Source organism: Lonchura striata, chromosome 3 (assembly GCF_050655825.1).
Source record: "Lonchura striata isolate lonStrDom1 chromosome 3, ASM5065582v1, whole genome shotgun sequence".
NCBI classification, from domain to species: domain Eukaryota; kingdom Metazoa; phylum Chordata; class Aves; order Passeriformes; family Estrildidae; genus Lonchura; species Lonchura striata.
The window spans coordinates 85,567,945-85,591,644 of NC_140705.1; the positions used below are offsets into that span (position 1 = coordinate 85,567,945).

At 35.5% G+C, this 23,700-nt stretch overlaps 1 protein-coding gene across 1 annotated transcript in view; it reads left to right on the forward strand.

The window, feature by feature from the left end:
* The window catches only part of ZFAND3 (zinc finger AN1-type containing 3), a 140,087-nt gene that overhangs the window by 15,554 nt on the left and 100,833 nt on the right, over nucleotides 1-23,700 (forward strand). Inside the window, exons 2-3 of the mRNA XM_021550485.4 lie at nucleotides 18,131-18,171; nucleotides 20,050-20,076. Coding sequence (XP_021406160.1) covers nucleotides 18,131-18,171; nucleotides 20,050-20,076 — 68 coding nt within the window. The remainder of the gene's footprint in view (nucleotides 1-18,130; nucleotides 18,172-20,049; nucleotides 20,077-23,700) is intronic.

A 23,700-nucleotide genomic window follows, 5' to 3' on the forward strand; every position in this document is an offset into this window, starting at 1 on the left:
TACTTTAGGGACACAAAACGTTCCCTAAACTGGAAAAACAATTTGTCAAGTTGACATTATGCAGAATTGTCAGCTGTAAATAAATCAGTGTGTTTTGCACTAGAGTAGTTCAAAATCCTAGAATGGAAATCCTTTCCAAAGCACGTAAAAGAAGTGTGATACAACATAGACCAGGAAATACCTCTGTCTAGTAGAGATACAATGAGTTCAGCTACAAAAGTACAAAGTTGGAGAAAATGCAGAGGAGATAGAAAATCAAATTATTTGTTATCCTACTGTAAACATAAATGAAGATTTGTGAATGGAAGGTGTGTGTGAAGAATGCTGAATGATCTCTATCTACTGAGTATATGATTTGCTGCTTACAGGAGCAAAATTTACATGCGTAAGAGCAGAGGGCAGGGTTGTTGCATACCGTACAACCTGTGAGGAGTCATTTGAGCTCAGTTTCAGAGGAAGCACAGAACTTTTTGTTGCAGTGGATGGATATTATCAAACTCCATCTTTGGGAGACAAACAGTAGGAAAGAAACTCAAGCTTTGTTTCCCCTCTTATTAAGAGGAGGATGATGCTGCAAGTTGCAAGGTTGAAAGAGATTTGTGAGCAAAACAGCTAACATTTGTCACTACTCTTTGGAGCATGAAAATGGAAAAATATTACTTTACATTGATGGAAATCATGAATCAATGGGTATTTTCATTCTAGAGTGTCTTACAGTCTTGTCTTCTGTGTTTCTATTGCTGAGGTTGTTTTTGTACACTTTCAAATATTGAAAAGCTTAAGACTGATGTAAACACAATTGAATTCTGATATAGAATCATAGAGTCTTTTGTATGTTTTTTTTCCCTTGGGCAACTTGAGTTTTGAGTGATTTCCTGGAAGGGCCTATATCTAGTTAGAGATGCCCTGAAAATAACATGATTGGTTTAAAACAAAATCGTTATCTTTCACGAGTAACAAAGCAAACATAGTTCTTGTAACTGAGTGTCCTTCACTGAAAATCTAAATACAAGAAATTATTTCAAAGCACTTAAATGACTTCTGTGTTAAACCCCCTTGACACCCAGGAGCCTTTGAAGATGTTATGTTACCATCCATACTTATGTAATGCAATCAAACAGTGATTGTACGTTTGTAAGACTGAATCCAGAGCCAGAACTGTGGCAAGTATCTTAATGGGATGATTTACTTCAGTGGCAGTCACTATCAGAGCATTGGATAGGCTTATGTATGACTTGACCTAAGTGTATTTAAAATGTAGTTGTACAGTCCATTTCTTTTAGAAAACATGCATATGTTAAATATTGAAGCAGCTTTAAACAACTTCTATGTGTTTAATTACTGGCAGAGATCATCTTGTGTGTGTACAAAATATGAATGTTTTCCCTGTTGGTAAGATGCATCATGCCAGAGTAACTTAGTATTGTTTCTGATTGTAAACTGTTTTGGAAGAAAAACTTTATCAGCATTATGTTCGCATTCAATTTATGACTATTTTTTTGACAGATCTCATAGCAGTATACCAAATTTTTGCATAATTTGACTTAGTTTTGAGCTGGAAATTCTTTCCAAGTATTTGTTGTGCTTGAGAAAGATACAGTAATTTTTATTTTGTGGATTTTTTTCATGAGTATGTTTACAGCCTTTAAAACAATCTACAAGTTTGAGGGAAGAATTTGGAAGAATAAATGTAGTGGGTCCATTCTGTTGTGTTTTAACTCATATATGAATTTCTCTGCTGTCTCATTGTGCAATATGTTTGAGTATCTCATGGAATCTGGCAACACTAGTAGCAGTAGGATTTTTCCTGAACAGAGTGTTCAAATAAATTGTTTGAGATTACAAGACAGGATTACTGAACACATTGACTAGTGTGAGGGGAATAATTTAGATGATGGTTACAGAAAAAAAAAGGCGTTTAAAATATACTTAAGTTTGGGTATCCTGAATCAGCAGGAATCCCATACTTCCTTGTTAAATTTGGAGGAGGGGTAGCAGGGCAAAGAGACAGGGACAATAGCTGTCATTAGTAAGTATGTATGTATGATCCTGTGAGCTTAAAAGGTATTTGGAATATTTTTGCCTTTACCAACAGTGTTTGCCATAATAAATGCATCCAAAAAAGCTTATCTAGTTTCAGTGACATGTGGATACCTGCACTGGGTAAGAAATAGTCTGTGAGTCCAGACAAAGCTGTGAGCTCTGACATTCCAGGGTGTGATATTTGGTTCAGTGCAGTTTCAAAAGCATCAGTAACTTGGAAAATGAGTCAGTAGTGGAAAAAACCACATTACTCCATCAATATAAATTCTGCTTTTGTAATTACATGTGGTATCAACTGAATGTAAAGCTTTCATACAAAACAGCTTTTATGGAGAAGGCTAATGTTTTTGGAGATGCTTTGCCTTCCCCTAAGCAGCCTTTGAATTATTTGAGACACTTCTATAAAATCATACAACTTTTTTTTCTTACTATGCTATAAATGCCAGAGGTAAGCTGCAGTCACTTTCAGCTTGTACAATAGTAAGATAAAATTTTTCAGAACCTTTGGGTCTGATGTATTAAGTGTATTGCTTTGTACATCAGGGAACTTCACTGAAAAATGAAGACCAGAGTATTCAACTGAGTATTCCGATTCACAGGAGTTTTTTTTAAAACCATAGATGTAATACTTCTATTCCAGCTGAAAGTGATGATTCAAAATAAGATGCTTACCTTTAGGGAACAAAATGCAGAACAAGGAGAGACAGATATGACAGTCTGTCCCATTGGCAGCTGAGAGGTAAGAAGCAGGTAGTTAAAAAACTCTTTTTTTCCTTTGGACCATTTTGTCACTGTTGTTGAGGAGGCTTCTGGACCCTGTGCTCTGGGATGAATTGTTCACACTGTATTATAGGAACAAACTTTGCCCACATAGTGTAACCAGTTTTAGTATAGTTGTTATAAAGGAAGAATGAAATCTGCAGTGTAGTTATGGTTTTCTTGCACAGTTGCAAAAATATAAAACTGAATATAACTTTTATTCCTCTGAAATTACTTACAGTGATGGTAGCTGAGGGGTAAACTATGAAAGATGATGTAGTTAAATGCAAGCTAGAATTCTGTCTGCATCTTGAAGCTTTAAGAAAGTGTGGTCACTTTGCTAAAATAAGCTTTAATAACAAAAATAGCATAAGATAGCTGGGGAAATGGGAGGATTTGTGGATTTTTATTGAGGTTTTTTGGGTGGCTTTTTTTTTTGTTGTTTTTTTCCCCTAAAGTGAGTATTGTAACAGGGAAGAACATTGTTTCATAATTTTAGGGCATTTTATTTCAAATGCAAAGGTTTAATGTGTGTTTGGAAATTGTTGTCTAGAGAAAATGACTTATAAACAATATATCTTTATATTGCTTTGTACTCTTACATTATGAAAGCCAAGAGCTGACTGCTTGAGCTTATGATTAATAGTTGATTTCAGGTTTCCAGACAGCACATTTCACAAGCCATAAACTGACATTAACAGTATACTAATACAAATATACATACAAATTTATAATCTATCTGGCTGTCTATCTATAGATGTATATTTCTATCTTGGTTGGAGCATGGTGGTAGTAATGCTAGGATTGTGAGTTCAATCCCTGTATGGGCCATTCACTTTAAGAGTTGGACTTGTGGTTCCCTTCCAACTCTGACTGTTCTGTGATGTGTGTTTATATATTTATCTATATCTATATATCTCATTTACATTGAAGCCATGGACTTTAGTATTTTCTTTCTAAATAGAACATTTAATATGTCATAGCTGACTCTAGCAAAGATGATCTGTTACTTTTTTTTTTAACTTTAAGATACAAGGAAACAAAATTCCTTATGTGATGCACAAAATTTATGTTTAGAATGTCCAATAATTACAGTTCTCAGATGACCTGCCAATGAAATTTGGAGGAGAATAAAATTCTGGAATCTGAAACCAAAGCCATTTGAAAATACTAAGCCACTTACCATTTTTAAAAGGGACTACTGAAAGAAAGTGTCTCACTTGCTTTTATTCTGTTGTTTTAACCTCTATAGAGACACTTAAAGACTGAAATTATTCAGTAGATCTAGTGGGCCTGTCAAACTACTTCTTTGCTTCTGCTGAAGTTACTAAAGTCTCAAGAGCAGAAGTGGGAGTTCCTGCAAACCTTCACTGAGGGAGCAGGAAGTGAGTAAAAATTATGATTTATTCACTTTGGCATTTCTCAAACATTTTGTGAAGGACTCTCATTCTATTTAAATATAGTAAATATTCATATTTGTTTTAATAGATTCTTTCCTTGGTAATAATACCTTCCAATATATTGATTCTCTCACTTTCTGATTTGCTAGTTTTATTATGCCGAAAAGAAAAGCAGAAAAACATAGAACAGTGTGGGACTCGGATTCAGTGAAAGGAAGAAACTTAGAGTTTTCTAGCCTGGCAGAGGCCTGGGAAAGAGCTGGGAAAGAATGTAAATAATTCTTTATCTCTCTTGTTTTTCACATTGTTTATAGTTAAGTTCTATCACTGTGCGTCAAGCACTCTGCACCAGTGGTGGTGGGTTGTTTTCACTTCAGAACCAATGGATTTGGTCCTTGCAGAACTCTGTATAAAAGAGCGGTGTATTTTGAATAAACGGAGTTTTACTCTCACAGCCTTCTGAATCAGAGTTCTCTTCATTCCCGTCCTGCCTTGACAACAACAGAACAAGATTCTTGTAATACAGTGTAAAAAGGAGGCAGACAGATAGATGCTTGTGTAATTGATTCTCTTTTCTATACTGAGCAAGTTTTCTGGGTTGTTGTGCTTATGTGATACTGAATCCTGTAATATGCTAAGTTGTAATATTGATCCAGTTTTATTTTATACAGTATTTATACTGTATTTATACAGCATTTCCCCTTCTAATAACACAGAAGACTACTACATAAATAAATGCATTTGATTACTGAATGCTAATTTTGTTGAGTGGTATTTCTTCCCTATAGATTTATTTGCAGACATGGGCATTTGCAGTCAAAATTATCATATAGTAGTGCCCACTGCAGATGGCATTCACTAGAGTTTTGCAATGCAAGTGTAAGGTTATGTATTTAACTTGGATTTTATAGAGCTGAGGGAAGATCTCTTCAACTTGCTGCAAGTCTTGCTGTGACTCACCCATTGGTACTGGAGTGTGGTAGCCTGCTTCTGTAATGCATTTCCTTTATGCATTAAATTATTTTTAGTGTTTCTAGTAGTTCAGCAGATTCAGTGTTTACAACAGCAGAAACCCATGTGTGCTGATAGTTTGAGTTGTAAAAAGTTTCACAGATGTTAGACTACCTAGAGAATTAGAAATGTTCAGGGCAAACTAGCAGAGACCCAGAGTACAGATTTTGTTAACACAGCAGACAGGCACTATGTTAACTCCTGTCTCTGTGGGTACTTTTCATAATCTTTAAGGGTGCTGGGTACAACCTATGGATTTTATACCAATGGTATATTTGAAAGTATATTGAGTCATTAACATTTTTTTATTGAACAAGCAGCGAATTTAAATGTATGACCTTGGTTAAGTGTGAAGGCTAAGGGGAAGTGAGCACCATCTAATAAAAGATGAGCAGTCTCTTCTCAACTTCCTTTGCTGCTTTTTTATTGCCATATATAATATTTTAATTTTTTAAAAAATTCTCCAGACTTTAAAAAGAACTAAACTCCAGCCAAGAACTAAACTGAGATTTGGAGTCCAGTTCACTTTCCCTTAGTAGGTCAATTAGATACACTGGAATAATTTGCTAGTTCTTCATAGGATGTGCTCAAAAAAAACAGGTAGAATATTTACTGATAAATAACCTTCTGTATTAGTGAACAGTGTGGGACACAGCTGGTCTTTCTTAGAAATGCTTTTGATTTAATGCATGCCACGCTCATGCCATAAACATCTCTCAGGAAAATATATTATTTTAGGAATTATATTTGCAAGATACTTTTGAAGTTGGCTGTAGTTGCATTCATATCGCAACACCTGCATTATTTCTTTTGTGCCCAGCTCACCATAATATCTTTAAGAAAATAAAGCTTAAACTTCTGATGAGAGAGTATTTTTGTTGTAGATCTGACTGTCTTTTCAGGTAGTAATCAAGTAAATAACAGAGTTTGATCTTCATGCCATTGGTTCCCATTTAACAAATGCTAGAAATGATTTAACAAATCCCCAGGTATGATGAGTGGTAGCTGGAAGTTAGCCCATGTGAAAGTGATTCAAATATGGTTATAACAGATTGTGAGCAGTGCTGATTGACAGCATAAGGAATAATTTGTTCTGTGTCAGGGATAACAGCAGTAGCATTTATGGTGATGAGTGTTAGTTAAGGTTTCAAACAGTGAGTCCTTTAAGCCTGAGATGACAAGCTGTATGGAGAAAGATACTTAAAATGTATCTGTGAATCTGTTCTTTTCACTTCTATGGGTACAGATGCTCATAGTGGAATATAAGGGATTGATTTTCAGGCATGCTGCAGTTGAACATGCATAGAGAACAGTTCTTTGTTACAGTCAGAAAGAAAACAATTGAGGACTCTGACAAGATCCCCAGCACTTGGATATTTTAAATAATAGTTGCTTTTTTGGTGGGATAGATATATTAACTACCAAATCTGAATATGTGGAAACAAATGCTGTTGCTTCCATTTAGAATTTTCAGAAATGCAGTTTTATGTAATATTTTGAAAAGGTATAGAAAGACGCAAAAATAAGAAACTCAGAATAACCTAGCATAAAAATGCCAGTGTTCCATTAGTACATTGTGACACTTGTCTGATAGATCAAATTCAGCACTGATGCTGTCTGGGTTGTTTTTTGTATGCTGTGCTCATTCTATTTCTTATGGAAGATACTTCTTGCTGTTGACTTCCTGATCAATGCCATGACAGTAGTAGTGACCATATAGCTGCAAAAGCTAATGGAAAGATGTTGGTCTATTTAAAAGAAAAAGGAAAAGCATCCATATAATTATTAACATTTACATATTAAGACTCAAAATACTTTTATTTAATGGTTTCCTTTTGTTTCATTATTTACAGAGAAAGTTAAACATGCAAAGGTTTATGCAGTAAGCTTTCCCATAAGAGCGAGTTCTTTTATCAGGTGTTTGTTTGAAGAGTTTCAAATTTTGTCTGTGAAGACATTAATAAATATAGACTAGTAATATGTCAGTTTTATTCAGTGAGTCATGTGCATGTTAACTTGAATTAACGTGATAAAAGAAAATAGCAGACTGGAATACTGTCTACTAAAAGTGTGCATAGGGTACTATTCATCTGTGTTTTGAGAAAGCTTTACTACAGTAACATAATAAACTTAATTCTTCTATAGTAGAATCAAATTGTGTGGCTACAATTACAGAAAGGCCAGCAGCCAGACTGATAAGCTGACTGTGGTTAATGAGAAGGTTTAATAATATTTTAGTATTTCATATTGAATTAGTGATAAGTCAGGTTTAAAATCTGCATTTAGCGGATAACTTTTTTTCACCCTCTAGAATTGTAGTGTGGTATTTAAGATGCTTTTTCCTTCTGAAAAAACTTGGAGTACTGTTTCTATTGTAATTGCTCTTGAAGATCATGCATTTGCATTCAGAATGCTGGAAAATACAAGACATAGATGCTGTGGTGCATTATTACATTATTTTAAAGTAGTTTCCTATTTTTAAACCACATGTTCTAGACATTATAGCTTGAGTAATTTGAGCTTGTGATGTTTATTACAATCTGGTTTTTAGTGTGTAGTTTTTTAGCCCACTTAAATTTTTTTTAAGCATTTTTCTAATCAAAGTAAAATTGTGAAGAGTTTTCAGGTAACATAACTAGATAAAGTAGAGTTAAGGTAGCTGTTCCTCCTGGGCACATGAATCAAAGGATTTGAGCAAAAGAGCACATTTATTTGCAGTTCAGTTACTGAACTCTACAACATTGTTAACTCATTAACTTTGCAAAATCCCTTATTTGGAAAAAAGAATGGCATTGAGCAGCATTCCCGGGGTCAAGCTCAGGTCTTGGAAATTGTGTTGAAGATGTAGGTAGGAGTTGAGATTTTCAGATATTAAAATATCTTCCATGTATAATGTTTTAATCATAGCTTGAGAAAACCTCAAAACCAACCAACCAAAAAACCTAAAATAATGTTCCACTCCCCCTAAAAAAAATACTGAAGTCTCTCAAGCACTTCTGTTTCATTTTGGATTTGTTAACTGTGCATATTTCCTACACCCCCCACTTTTGGATTTGTTTTTGAATGATTTGGGATGTTTTGTAGAGCAAACCCCTTTTGCTCTGTAAAGCAAGTGAAGGATCTTGGGGCTGAAGACACTTTTCATGGCCAGTATCTGCTGTGTCTTAGAAGCTCCTGAGAAAGCAACTTTGTGCTGAACACTGCTGAAAAGAGGATGCTGCTGTATATGAGCTGTCAGTGGAGCTGTAGGTCTCAGCCTATCAAATGTCATTTTTCACTGGTTTAATGGTGGTTAGTGTATAACTGCTGTTGTATTTCTTTATCTGTGTTTGTGCCTGGGTACACACGTGGAAAAGAAAAAAAATCACACCTTTTTCTATGTTCAGATTCATGTCTTGCTTTGTGTAAGTGTTTGTTAATATCAGACTAATTCTTGCTTGTAGTGTTTTGGGGTTTTTTTGAGGGTTTGTTTGCTTTTTGAAGTGATGTTACCAAACATGTTTGTGTTGGTTTGTTCCTGAACTCTTGGTTGTTCTAAATTTTACCTGTTTTATTTAGTCTTTTTCAGATGCTTTAGAAATTGAATGTTTAACACAGAAACATTGTGAAGTAATTATTTATAAGTAGTTTTATGCTGGTTAGAAATGCCATATTGGTTGGAATGATGCTGAACTGTTAGAAAACTCCAAAGTACTTATGAGAGGATATCTCTTCACAAGGTTTAACATCCAAAGTGTTGTTCTGAGCCAAGACTTTGTGTAATGTGTTGCTGAAAACATTTGTTCATAACATTTCTGCAGTATAGCAAGAGAGTTACACTTTGTTTCTTTACTGTGGAATGGTTCTTTCGAGGTGGGAGCCTCTCATACCTGATAGATAAAAAATTAGGGACAGGCATCCACTTGAGACCTATTTAGAAATTGATCAAAATTCTGTGATGACCAAGAGGAACATGTAAATCTGCTTTTGCTAGCAGTAAGATAGTCTTGGGCGGTTCATTCCAATTTTAAAAGTGACTTTTTATGTGGGATTTTTTCCTACTTTCTTTGTCTTATTTATCTATTGTAACAACAGGGTGGAAATGTTTTCTAACAGTGTAGATAGATCTGCTTCCAGGAATGTTTTGTTTAATTAACTGGTAGATAGCTCCTAGTGTAGGCATAATCTTAATACAATTCAAATTCTTGAGGAGGAGGTGAAGTACTCTTGTTTTCTAAAATAGGATCTTGAGACACAGCTGCATTTTCACACCTGAGAACTGAAAATGTCTGTGTGTAGTCAGTCACGTGTAGAGGCAGCAGTGACTATAGAGTAAGAGCCCCATTGCTTCTTGACTGTACAATTTGGTATAAGGCAGGCTAGGATGGAAGAAAGTGAATTTCCCATGGTGAACATCCAGGCAAACTTTTGGGGACTACTGAAACTTGTTTTAAATGGGTAGGAGGAAAACAGCCTGCTAACTTCTGTACTGGTACCTTCTTTCAGATGTGTTTATGAACAGTGTCATAAGATAGGATTGCAGACACCTTATCAAAATTCTTCAGATGCCTTTCAAGAAGTGCCACAATTCTGTCATGGTGTGCAGTTCCAGAAGGATTCAATAACCAAGGAGTACAGAGAGCCATAAAAGGGAGTTTGTCTCTCATTCGCAAAATGTCTCTCATTGCTGATTTTTGGGGTTGTCTAGGCAGGTGAGAGATTCTGCTGGACAACCTTGTCATTACTAAATAGGACATAGCTCCTTACCCATCTCAGAATAGTAATGTTTTCTTGCTTTGTCCAAGGGATACTCTTACTTCTTAGTTTTGGCTGCTTTATTTCTGAACCTAGCTTCCTAGTGTTTTTAACTCATAGTAATAAATAGTCAAAATAATGATTGGGATTCTAACTCATCCTCTCAGATCTCTTGCATATAATTCACCTTCAAACGCCTTCTCCCTCCATGTTTGGATTGGTCAACACTTGAAACTCCTTTTTGCTTGATTAGCTTGATTAATGTTTGACTTGTTAGACACAAAATGTAGAGCTCTGCAACAAAGTACTTTGTTTTATAATTTTGATGTTCTGCTAGCTTTTGGGAGAATACACATGGCACAATATTTATACCAGAATTTATTGGTGTGATTTGTTAATACTAATGCAACAACAGCATTTTAAAACCAGTTTACATACCTTGTCCTTTTAAAGGTTACTTGACATAAACCCTGCAGTCTTGGAAATACTTTGCAAAGCTGTTCCCCTCTCCCCCTGCACCAGGAATTCAAACGTTCTAACCATTCTAAGTCATCATAATGGCAGGCATTCTTAAGTGTACTTGTGCCATAGAAAAAGAACATTGATTAAAAAAATTAAATGCTTCACTATGAATTTGTGTACAGAAGAGACATGCTGGGCTTAAAATCAGCAAGAATCAATCATTTTCCTACTTTCTGTGGTAAATCTGGCAGCTCAGGTCAGGAAGTATTTTAGGAGGGTTTCCTGGCAAGGTTTGATATATAATTACCCATACCTTTAAGTCCTGGGACAAAACGGTTTCTTTCTTGAGGTTTCTTTTCCAGCTGCTTTTTTCCCCTAAGAATGTTTTACTATTTAGTATCTATTTACTTATCCTGTGGTAAAAGGAATAACAGAAATGGAATAGATTTTTGAGTGATGCTTATCAGCAGAGCATTTATTGGGGTGTCTGATCTGAAGAAAAAGATAAAGTCAATATCTCATATTGTAAATCTCAGGAGGATGATTGTGTTGTCATAGGGCAGTGTTAGCTATTACCTGCAATATACTGTAAAATAATATCCTTGAGGAATTGGTGGAAGGTGGGTAGATTACAACTTTCAAGTTTTATTCCTACCTCACTAAAGGCTTCTTCAGCTCTTAGAATTCGAAACTTTTAACTGTCCTTTACATAGTAAGCTATACATCTTCTTGAAAAAGATTTTGAAGAGTTATCAGAGGAATGTTTGGTATATGCTTTTGCTGCTGAGATTGTTTTTTTAAAGCATAGAGTTGTGTATTCATGGCAATATGAACCATTTGGCTTTGACTGGAGGACAACAACCTTGTAAGTTCAGCTAGAAAGACAGATGAATCAGATCAAAGTTCTCTCAACCTGTCTTAGCTCATTTAAATGCACTGGATTCTTTTGCAGTTTATTTTAAGAATTGTTGGAGAAGGATTTCAGTGAAAACTCTTATCAGTGTTTTTGTATGTTTTGCAAGGCTCGGCTACTTCACTGTGTATTTTCCACATTTTCCTATCTTACCCTTAATGTGTTTGTGCTCTTTTCTGGACTGATTGTCAACTGAGCATTTCAGTGTCTTTGTGTATTTAAAACAAAAAGTCTTCCAGTCACAGAGTTTAAAAAGGATGCTTTAGTGTACCTATTGGAAAAAATAATAAACTAGGTTCCAGCTACTTCACTGGGGTATCAGCGCATCAGCATATATTTTGAGTGTGGAAGGCTGCCAGAAGGGCATTGCACTAATACACTGTAAAGTTCATAAAGTTTGCCCTCCATTTAATTTCAAATTGGGTTAAAAAAGTATGGCTCAATGACTGAAGCATCATTTTCAGCAGCTTCCAAAAATCTGCAGATGATAAGCAACATTTAAATTGTTTGTGATGAAAATGAAAAGTCCAACACCAGATACTGATGGTTTTAAAGCACATCTCCCTATAATAGCTGTAATCATAAAAAATGTTACTGATAACACGTTTCTAATTGAAGTTCTTAACCCTGAGCATATAGGTATAGAACAGATAATAAAGTATATTTTGAGTGCATTTGCGGAATATTTAATTTCAGATCTTAGTTCACTTTAAAAAATATCTGTTTCTGAATGCATGTGACTTTCTCATTGCCAAGTTCGCTGTAGGTCCGTGTTTGCCTGCTCCACTTCTGCTCTTTTATTTGAAGGGAATTTGGCATGCATCATTTATGAAGAGTAATTTAATTACCTCAGTTTAAAAATATGAATAATTGTTTAAACTGCCCCAAAAAACTTGCCTATATTCCCTTAACAAGACTATAAATTACAAAGTATGTATAAATATTGAATATACAGCATATATGAAATCAGTGAGGTGACTTCTGATTTAGAAAAGTAAAATGACATTTTTCAGAAAGTAGTGTACAGGATTTATAGAACTTTCAAAGGACAATTGAGGATCTTAACACAGCCTAATTAACCTCCCTCTTGTACAAGGTAAAGCACTGGATGCTCTGAATGAATGATGAAGAGTGTCAGGGAAATACAGAATTGGATTGATTTTCTTTTAATAATAAATAATCCTTCTAATTTATTTGGACAAAAGTAAACATATCTGCTATGGTTTTGCTTTTGCCCTGTGCCAGGATTCAGCTCACAGTGAATTCTTAGCAGAGGTCTAAGGCTTTGAAAATTGCTTTCTAATGGAAATGGTGACAGATCATTAACTACAGTAGTAAAAATGCATTGATTTAACGTGAGCATAGTCGTTCTAAGTTGCAAAATGCATGGCATAGTATGTGTTGAGCATCATTGTGGTTTTAACTGTTTAATGACATTATTCATACTATGTTAATCTTTCTCAAACACAGGGCCCCTGACAATGTTGGACAGGTATCATTCAGGGGCTGAGATACATTTGTACTGTAGTGACACTGTGATCCCACTGTAATTGCTGTGCTGAAAGGGGACCAAGAAGTGTTTAACATGCTGCATTTAATCACCAATGCAATTACAGGGACACTGAAGTAGATAACGTTTTCCTGCTACCAAGTCATAACAACTTCTGAGTCATAACAGACCATTACTAGATGTGCTGGAAGGCTTTGTTTCCAATAAAAATGCAGAGCCTGGGATTTTATAGTCATACTTAATTAGCATCTGTGGTTTTCAATATCTTTAAAACTAAATGTCTAATGCACATATGCTGCATGAAAGCATTTTTCCTCCAAAATCCTTATTCTTCTATCATCAAAAGACATATGAACAAAAATTAGTTTCAAGAATTATGATTATTCTGGTGTTATTTTTCAAGCATTGAGAATACATACTTGCATGTAGTAGTAGAATTTTTACTCTGAGGCAGCTGCACAATTCTTGTCATTGGTGAGCATCTGTACTAATACTACTTCACCATTATCTTAAGTCTAGGTGGCATGCTAATACAGGTGGAACTGAGCATTTTGTATTGCCCTTTGGCACTTGTATAGAGTGAAGCTAGTATTAGATTTAGTGTTTCTGGTCTCCTTTTGTTTTTTGCTTTAAAGATGGGATGGAGAAGTTATGAAGCACCTGATCATCTGCTGGAAATTGGAGGATTCTGTTACCATTATTTATTAAGTGTGCCTAAGTTTCTTGGCAGAAGTTTGTTTTTAGAGACTGAGTATCTTGATATCAGTCAGTTTTGGTACACTTCTTTTTAACTCTCTTTGCACAAAATTTCCACATGTGACTTGTTCTTGAATCTTCAGAGTGAGATTGGCTTTTGATTCTGTTTGTTCTGATCAGCTGCTGTGCATCTAACAGCTGTGCCTTTGAGATTTAGGGCTAGAATTCACTTGCATTCTCTGAATGTGGTTTTGTAGTGGTAGTCATTTGCTGGAAGAGGGGGAAGGAAAACCAAACTTCCAGTGAAGACAAATTAGAATGTGCATTGATTTGGATGGTACCTTGCAGTGATATACTGTAAAATGGCAGTGAATAAAATGAATAATTGATAGTATAGAGCATAAAATTGAGTTTATAAAATCAAGTGCACTTCTTGGAGCAGATAAAGCCAGTTCACACCTTCATAAGAATGTAGTGGAATTACCATGTGAAAATGGAATCAGGGAAGCAATCTCTTCAGTTTTCTTAATTAGTTACATATCAATTGTGGTACACAATATGAGCACACATAGGATTTGAAGTATGTGAATTTTGCTATTTAATGACTGTTGCTGGCTCTCAGTTTGTATTATGCACCTTTCACTGGAGATGCAGATGTGTATCAATCCGAGATTGGGACCTTACAGTGGTCTGTGTGTGCGTCTATCAGATTGCTCAAATAGTTCCCTTTGCTGTGGTGAGCTGTAGGCACAACAGCACAAGTAAGGGATGATGGTTTGGAGAGCCTCAAGTGTGCATTTTATTTTTACCCTTACACACAATTTATTTCCTGCTTAAAGTATAAACATGTTAGAACTTCCAGTGTTTCCCATTTCGGTAAATTTTTTTCCTCTTTCAAAGTCCCTATGTCATTGCTACTGTTTTCACAGCCGTGTTGTTAAGGGAATGGGTTTTTTTCCTTGGACGGCAGAGGCAGTTTTAATACCCTCACTGTTTTCAGACCAAACCCTGCAGAACTGTTACATGCGATCATTCTGTAGCCTCTGGACTAGAAGGACCCTCTGCGTTTAACTTAGTCTGCCACTTGACCTTCTGAATTTGTTTCACCTTGTGCTTTCCAAGTCCGTAATAATTTTGTGTTACACTTTAGTTAAATGGGGGTTTTTTTTGACAGATGGAAGTACCTCCAAAGAGGGTTTAACTATATATTCTGCCTCAGCGATAATGCCATTCTATTTGACTTGATTTATCTATAAATATGAACGTCTTTCTGAATGCCAGCTTAAATTATGTACAAGTGGAGATTATAAATTATCTGTATAAAAATGACTTTCTAGGGATATTGTACACATAAAATGTATACTGTGAGTAATTCTGGATGAGGTGCTGTTCAGCATGAAGCTTACTTTTTATGAGGGAAATCTAGGAATTACTATAATATGTTCAGTTAAAAACTGTGGTGATTTGATACCTGATTCAGAAGCATATCCCAAGCCAGCTGTGTCAGAAGGATGTAGAAATGCTGGGTGTCATCCTAGACTTGCAGTCTAAAACACTCAATTCTCATTTCTAGGACTAACATAGAATTCTAGCTTTGCTGTGCCTAATATACCACTGCAGCCATAATATTGTTATGTGTTCCTAGAAACAGGAATTGTATTGCCTTCCCTAAAAGTCATCCATGACCATAATTTTCCTGTGAAGTGGAAACAGAAGGCTGTGTTGTGATTAAGACTTTGATATTTCAGAACTTTGAGTGTTTCAAATAAAACTGTCCCTAGAAATAACAGATTTTGCATGTGTATGATATATTTGAGAGATTGTCGGGAACAAAATTTCTTTGTTCTATGAGCTGTGAGCTATGTTCTATGGCACTATGAGCTTCTGGTGAATTCTGGAGTCACTGAGAAACAATGAAACCAGTGATGTGGTTAAGGTGTGCTTCACCAGAGAGCAGCAATATGCAGGTTTGCTCAGTTTTAAGTCTTGTGAGTGAACCCTTGCCTGCTGAAAAGAGGAGATCCTTACAGTGAGAGGAGGGATTTGCAGTACAGAAAAAGGATGTCAAACATTTTACTTGACAGACACTGACCTGATAAATTTGGTGTACATAAACTGTGTAATGCATTTACTTTATGAAACTTTTGCGCCAATTAAATACTGCATTTTCATAAAGAAGCTGATTTTTGATCAGTGTTGCTGTCTTTGCTGTTTTCTTAGTTCTAGTGTAGTGTTGGTGTGTGTATCTGCTCTGACTTAAGTGGCTATATAAAAGAAACCAATGAAAAATCACTCAAGGTTCAGGTTCTCATCCTAGTAGCAGTTTCAGACTGACTTGCGTGTCTTGAAAAGGCATACAAGTATCAAAAGGAAAGTCATCCTTGAACCTGTAACTGTTACTTGGCTTACAAGGTCACTTGTCCAATAGTGCAGTCCTTTCAGAAAATTTATTGGGGTTTTGTGTGTTAGATGTGTGTGGCAGCCTTTTTTCTTTTTTTCACAGAGCTCTATGTTGTGTTTGTGTCTGTTTTCCATTGTTGGTGTGCTGATAAGTATATTATATGAGGCTTTAGATTGATATTTTACAGCTGAGATGGTTGATTATACCAAAGAAAGCATTTGTCATTGCCCATTCCAGTGTCATCAGTATGAACCAACTGAACTCTGCCTTTATTTTTCTTTGCTGCCCCTGGGCTTTAATGACTTTGTAAAGAGGGTCCTGCCTGGCATATTGAGCTGCTCCAGAAAGTCTAACCCATAAGCAGTGAGTACTGAACTGCAGCACACTGATGCTGTAGGTGTTGACTCACCATGCTGTTTTTAATTACAGTTCTTTTAAAGGTAGATAATCTGTGCAGACCATCAACACATTGAATCTTTGGGTATCTACCAATCTGATGATATATTTGTGTGGCTACAAATGCTGTTCTGCTTTTCTTTTCTTGGGAATTAACTTTTGTCCTGTGCACATACTGTTTGTATTTAAAACTCGCTTTCATATGTCTGTGGCTCTTGCTGTAGTTGGCAAATGGTTATAGCTCAAATCTCCAGTGATATGTGTTCTTATAGAATTTTTGAGCCTGATGTAAACCAGCTTTCAGATGTGCATGAATTGAAAAGCATCTGTAATGTTTTGGTGTGACTGATACCAAAATATGATTGATCAGGTCTGGATTTACTTTGTTACTGGAAAGTCATTTAAAATAACCATCTGCAAATTCGGGTAGGGGGAATCTATAATTCTGATATGTGTTCATTTGTGATACAATTGTTTTGAAAAAGTTGTCAAACTTTTCTGTCTCAAGGTAACAAGCAGTTTTTTATAAATTTATATGTTGTTAGACTCAGATCTCCTCTCAAAATTCCCTTCCTGTTTGGTTGGAGGTAGAAAACAACTGTTTCGGTAGTCTCAGTTGTTTCTTTGTATGTATTTTTCTAGAGATAAAGGTGTAGCTAATTTGGCTAAATTATATGTCCCAGCTAGAGGCTGCCCTGGGGAGGAAAGAAGGTCTTATAGGCATAGACAGTTTTGGTACAACCTTGCATGTTAATAGGTACTTTCAAACCTGCCCAGGATGGCATTAATGCCTGTAAATAATGGCAAAGTTGATTCAGGAATGCTGAACAAATCGAATAATGGGCAGTGTGCACAGAAACCAGTTCATTCTTACCAACATGTAGAGAACTTCTGAGAATATTCTCCAGGTCACTTTGTAAAGGAGGTGAGATGTTAGAAGAGAACTTTTTGTATGTAAACTGGGGGAAACATAGTGTATTGCTTTGGATATTTTCATGTTTTTCATGGGAGCCTAGAGAGATCTTATAACCTTATTTTTTTTCATTTTTTCTTTTTTTTTTTTTTTAGTGAGGCTACTGACTTTCTGAGGTTTGAACACCTGGCATAATTGCATATGCACTTTGTAGACATCTGGGAGGCTTAAGATATTGCTGTTCTACTGCTGTTTTTCTTTCAGCTGAAGGCTGCTGCCCTCAAAGCTGAGCCCACCCTTGTGGATGATATGAACTATGCTAGTCCATGTCAGTGCAAAGTCAGCCATGTTCTTTTAAATTACTGCTGAATGCAGCTCAGTGTAGTAATGAAGAGCTTGATGTAATAACTAGTTAAAACATTCCAGCTAGACTTCCAAGATCACATCTGTCTGTGTCCTTATAAGTACAATACTTCAATCTCTCCGTTGCTGTATTGTATTCAGGATTTGTCAGGACTTCAGAGCTGTTGCCAAGGGTAGTCTACTATTGAAATGGAATGTATTGGTGCTTTCTATCTATCATTATTATCACATTGCAATACAAAGATTTGAATGATGAATGCCTAACATATACATTGAATGGTGAAGTAAGTTTATTTTCATATATGAGGTAAATGTGTAGAAGTCATATTTTGGAAACTCTTGGAAAGAGATTACCCTACAAAGTCTTTTTCCATACTCTCATTTCTAGTTCAGCCACTTACCTTTCGTTCCTAGCCATTTAAGTTTTTAGCTTCTCTGTACCCTTGCTTCATTGCTCCCAAAACTTCCCTGTATTGATTAGAAATATAATGAATTTTTTAGCTCTATTTTTTTTATTTTTTTGCCCCAGGTCCAGCAAGACTATGAATCTCTGTTCCAAATGCTTTGCTGGTAAGTGCAGTAAAAGGTTTTGTGTTTCCCTTTAGATTATTGAAACCACATTGTTGGCGTCTCCCTTAGGATTTGTGCATGGATTTCTTTTCCTTCAGTGTGTACACGTAATCACATTTTCCTCACTTTAGTGCTTCCTTTATTTGCTAATTAAGAACCTCTTCTGTAAATGTACCCATCAAACCTAGTTCTTGAAGTTTATGGAATTTAGGTACATCCTTGTACTACAGAGCTCCACTGCAGGACAGCTCTTGTATGGATGATATGGTTTCCACAACATATAAGTCTGAATTGTAATTTGGAATTTTGTAGGATTTATTTTGTAATAACTTCTGATATATAGAATGAATAAAACAATTAAAAGGAAAAGTTGGTATGGAATACCTCATTCCATTTCCTCTAACCTGCAGCACTTGAACAATAAATCATCAGTAAGTCATTGGTAGGTTGTTCTAATTACTACATATTATTTTCTTATTGTGAGGTCATTGCTATTGTGTAAAATCTTAGGAGTTGTTTTTGACCTTTTGCTGTTAGCAGCTTCTGGTTTTGCCCTGCTGAATTAATTTTTTGGTGTTGGTATTGTAAGCTTACTTTTAATTGTAATTAAGGTCCTGTCATAGCTCATGATTTCTAACTGTTGGGGCAACAGATAAAATTTTAAAAGGTCCAGCAATTTTTTTTAACTTTAGAGCTTATTTAGCATTTTTAAAGCAAAAAAAAAATAATTAATTAATAGATTTCAGATCTTGGGTTCAGCATCACTTCATTAAACAAACATCTTGGAAATAAAGATTACTAAAAGGTTGTTCAGCAGAATGTATTTCTCTGGCTGTTTTCCAAAGGCATGGGTCTCTGGAAATGGTATATTGAAGAAAATATAAGTCATTTCTTGTACTCTTTCCCTACTGACCACAGTCACAAATCTTTGCTTTGACTCAGTAGGAATGTTATGTTCATATTAGCACTATAAGTAACTTGTGTTTGTGTACTCAGCAATGCAGGAATTTTGATTCTAAGATGTCAAACCAGCCCATCCCTCATTTGCTGAGTTTAGCAGAGGACCCAACACTTCATAGCCAGCAGACCAGGCATTAGGCAGAGCATCTTTTCTTTTGGTTTTTTATGGTTTGGGTATTTAGTTTGTTTGTTTGTAATTTTGTTTCTTTTTAAAGAGAACACGAGTTCTTGGCTTCTATTCTGCATTTCTTTCTGAAATGCCATTTCCACTGATAAAGTTAATTTTTCTCTGCTGTAAAATTTTAAGATGAGACCTTGTGTAATTGGGAGGGTGGGGGTGGGAGGGCTTATGTTTTTAAATTTTCAAGATGGTCCTTAGAGCCTGTTTATTTTAATGACATAAGTCTTTGGAAGAGTTTAGTAACTTAAAGATCTGCTAGTGGTTAGAATAAAGGTACTGTAGAAGGTACTGTGGAAAAAGACAAGTTTATCTTAACTATGGTTCCTTCAACAAGTAGCATTAAAACTACTCAAACTCTGTTGGAGTCATAACTCAAAACCTCTCAGTGTCATCATTCCAGCATAAAAGTGGTTTTCTATTTTTTACTTTTTTTCCCCTGGTGGTACTGAAATGTTTTTAGCATATTTTTATACTGGATTTCTACCTGCATACTGATATAGAAAGATATGTACTCCTGTTTCTGTAAATTTAACCACCACAGGTAGCAAGATTTTAGGCAAGTAGGGTGTTGAAAGATGTGTTTAACTGTTTGAGGCACTGCAGAGAAGGGATGTGAAAACTAGTTCCTCTTTTTTCTCATTTAAAATGGCAGGTTATTTATTCCAATATGTTGAAGCAGAGGGAAAATTTCAAAGTATGATTTCTCTTGACCATAATTTCCTTTTTCTTTATTTCAGAAAAAAGAAATCCACACAATGAAAAAGGTTAGTAAATCTTTAAATTACTCTTTTTGCTCATTTTTTTCTAGATGGAAGAATCCAGTCTTCCTTTTTAAAAAAATAATTAATTTGAGACACACACTGCAGTAAAGACCCTTATATTTGTGTAAGCATTCCCTTCTTACATATATCGGGGGAGAAGAGCAACAATCCCTCAAGGGATAAAACATTCTGTTTACAGTGCAATACGATTTATTAATGGAACCTCCTTATCTTAGCAGGTTTTTCAGACTTTCTGAACTACTAACGAGTTTGTAAATACATGATCATGAAGTCTTCTTTGCTTCTACATTTCCTGGCTTCCCCATTGTTCTGGTTCTGCCAGGACAGGGTAACTTTGTGCAGGTTAGACGAGGATATTCTGTACCACCTCAACTCATTGCCAGGAGCGGGGAGAAAGGGACACTCCTCCAGAGATAAGGGGTTGCCTTCCAGTAAAAAATTCTGGCAGAGGGAGTGGTTGGGTAATGGCAGTTCTGAGCATTTTGCATATGAACCATTCTCCTCTCTCTGGTATATTTTTGTTACTAATATTGTCTCTGTTTATGCTTTTTCTTATCTCATTGCTATTTCCAGTAAATTCTCAGCCTGAGATCTTTACCTTTGTGCCTCCAATTCTCCTCTCTAGCCTACCACTAGGGGAGGGGGAAGTGAGGGAGCGGCTTGTGGTTTGGTGTTTTAGTGGGACACTCAATTTAGGAATACCATTCCTAAACAATGACACCCATCCCTTGGGGAAAAAATGGTCAAGTTTGACATAAATCAGATTAATTAGCCCAGAATTGGAGCAAAGGGTAATGTCAGTTTGCCTTATTGTTTGACCAAGTGCTTTTGTTTTCTAAATTTATTATCAAAATAAATTCACTGAATTTTCACCCACATTTGTTCAAAGAGGAGACAAACTGCAAAAGCAACCAGATAATAAGGCAGGGAGACTGACATTACTTGTTTTTTCTTACATTAAATGTGGGAATAATGCTCACAAGTTATTACAGAGATAAGCTGTTCAGTTTTCTATGGCAAGAATGAACTGCATACTGCAGATACATGCAGCCCTTTGCCTGTAACTGCCCATTTTTTTCATCTAGATCCAGAAAGTTCACTAAGCTCTTCTGTACAACCACAAAATTACTCTTCATTTGCCACAGACTAGTTCTTAGCTTGCACATAATGATTGATAAATACTGTAGAAGAGCTTGAAGTTAGCTACCCTTTTCAGCTGTCTTTGCCTCCTCTTCACACCATCTGCTTGTTCTAATAAGGAATACCTGACTTGCTTTACTTAAACCCTGTAGAAGCAACAGACTATGAAATATTTAAGAGCTTCTCTGAAATAATTTCAAGTTAATTGTACTTCTGCAAAGTACTTCACAACATTCTGTCTCCAATTCAGTTCTGACCATGTGTTAACTAATGCCTCAGAGTCTCCAGATACAGAACTAGTGTAACCCTTCATATTGAAGTGCTTCAAATAAATGCTCTCTTAAATGGTGAAGATATAATTGCTTCAGACTTCCCATGCATCTAGAATACAAATGCAGTAAAGTGGTGTGGGTTTTGGAGTTTTTTTTAGTGGTTTTTTTTTTTTTTTTTGGTCAGAATACAGGCTGGTAAGTAAAAAAATGTAAATTACGGCCAGAGGATCTCCCTTAGTGACACCACATCTTTCAAGAATGCTGCAGCCTTTCTTCTTTCAATACAGTAAACTGTGAATTCTGAGTGATTAAATACAGGACAGTGATGAGTCAAAATTTTCAGAAATGCTCTTTATTAACCTATCTTTGCTCCCATTAGGTTTATGGAAGTTCTAGTATCAACTTCAGGTAGGGACATTGCTTGAGTACTTTTTGAAATGCCACTTGATAAAGTAGATTCTTTCAGACAGGAATTCTGCATTCATGGAAACAGCACCTGGTACCCAAGAATTCAGTTTAAATTGGAACCTCTGGGAACAGTCACAGAAGGAACTATTACAGAGTAAGAACAAAAATTTAAATAGAGAAAATGATAAAGACTACACTTTCTACTTACATCACCCCTCAAAAATGTAGTCTGTCTTTAAGCCATTTGATTATGAGCCTGGAAGGCTTAATTTGTGTTATGTTCTATCAGCAATGGAAAGAGAGGTACAGGAAATGGATTTCAGCTTTTTCAGTATTGTGCAAAGCTAAAGGTAAGTGCAGCAGTGGATGGTTTGGTGGAGAGATGCAATTGCAAAATGGGAAGAAGATAAAATATGGTTAGAGTATTCATGGATTTGTGAAACAAAATCATAGGCATTCTGTCTGAACATGTAATTGAAACTTCTAGAGGTGGCTACCTATCCCTTAATCCAGCTGTACAAAGTGCTAGATCAGTGTTACTGAAATTGAAAAAATATCTCAGCCATATAACCCAAGAATTGTCTTGAGTTTTAGGGGCTTCAGCTTATAACTTTGTCTTATTTTTAGGTTGAAATAAAACATGTTTTTTAAGTTACTGGATTCTTGATGAGAAAAAAATTAGAAATTTTTAATCTTCATTATAGTAGCAGAAAGTCAGTATTGCTAGAACTGCATCTGTATTTTCAGTACATATGCTTAACTCTATGCTAGATTATTATGAAATTTTGAAACTTTGATAATATTTTTTATGTTCCTGAATTGAAAAGATATAATGAGGAGTGAAAAAGAAAAATAGACATTAATATGTACTATGTATCATCTGAGTCTAAAAGTGTCCGATTATTCACCAGAACTTAGATATCTGACTATAGATTTTTGCATATCTTAAACTTCCTCCTTTGTTGAGCAGACCTTTTTTTTGTCATGCTTAAATCCAACGCAGTTTTTGGAGTTTACAAAATAGGCAGTTTTTGTGTCTCAGGCTTACTGAATAGTACAATTTCCTTTTCTCTCAGTTTTTGTAAATCTTGGGAGCTCTTTAGAACTTGTCTGTTATTGCTGCCACATTTGGCAGTAATGAATCCTATTGTAAGCATAAGCTGGCAAAAATCAGTGTTCCTGCCTAAATAGATTTTGCTTTTAATTAACTGCTGATTTGATTTTTAGTCAAGCTTTCAGCTTGCTTACTGGAAATCTTTTCAGCAGGTGCATCTTACATGTTGTTAGTTCAAATTATGCTTGTTTTGCTGTACCCTATTGTATGGTAATTACTAAATTATGCTTCATTCAGCATTGTGTTCATAAAGTTTTCAGTTCGAATGATACAAATCTGTTATATATGTATTTTTCATACACTTGTAATTTCTGATGTGAATCCAGAAGTTTTAGTACTTCATTAGAAAAGCAGCAAGAAGTGTTTCCAGAAATTCGAAAACACCACTAAGAACTAGTTTTCTTTACCACTATACAAGTAATTTCTTTTTTCAGAATGGTATCGCCTTTGTTAGCTCATAATAGAAGCCAGTGCCTCAATATGTTGCTTCATTAGGTCAGAATTTGCTGCTGTATTTTTACATCTTTGTGTTTTGAAGTACATGGACTGCTTGCGACAAAAAATGGCCCTCACTAGCTAGAATTCTAAAGTAGTCAAGCTTCATCTTTAACTTCTATTACACAGTCAAGCTTGAAGCTAAACATTTCTTTGGAAAATTGTACAGCTGTTCTA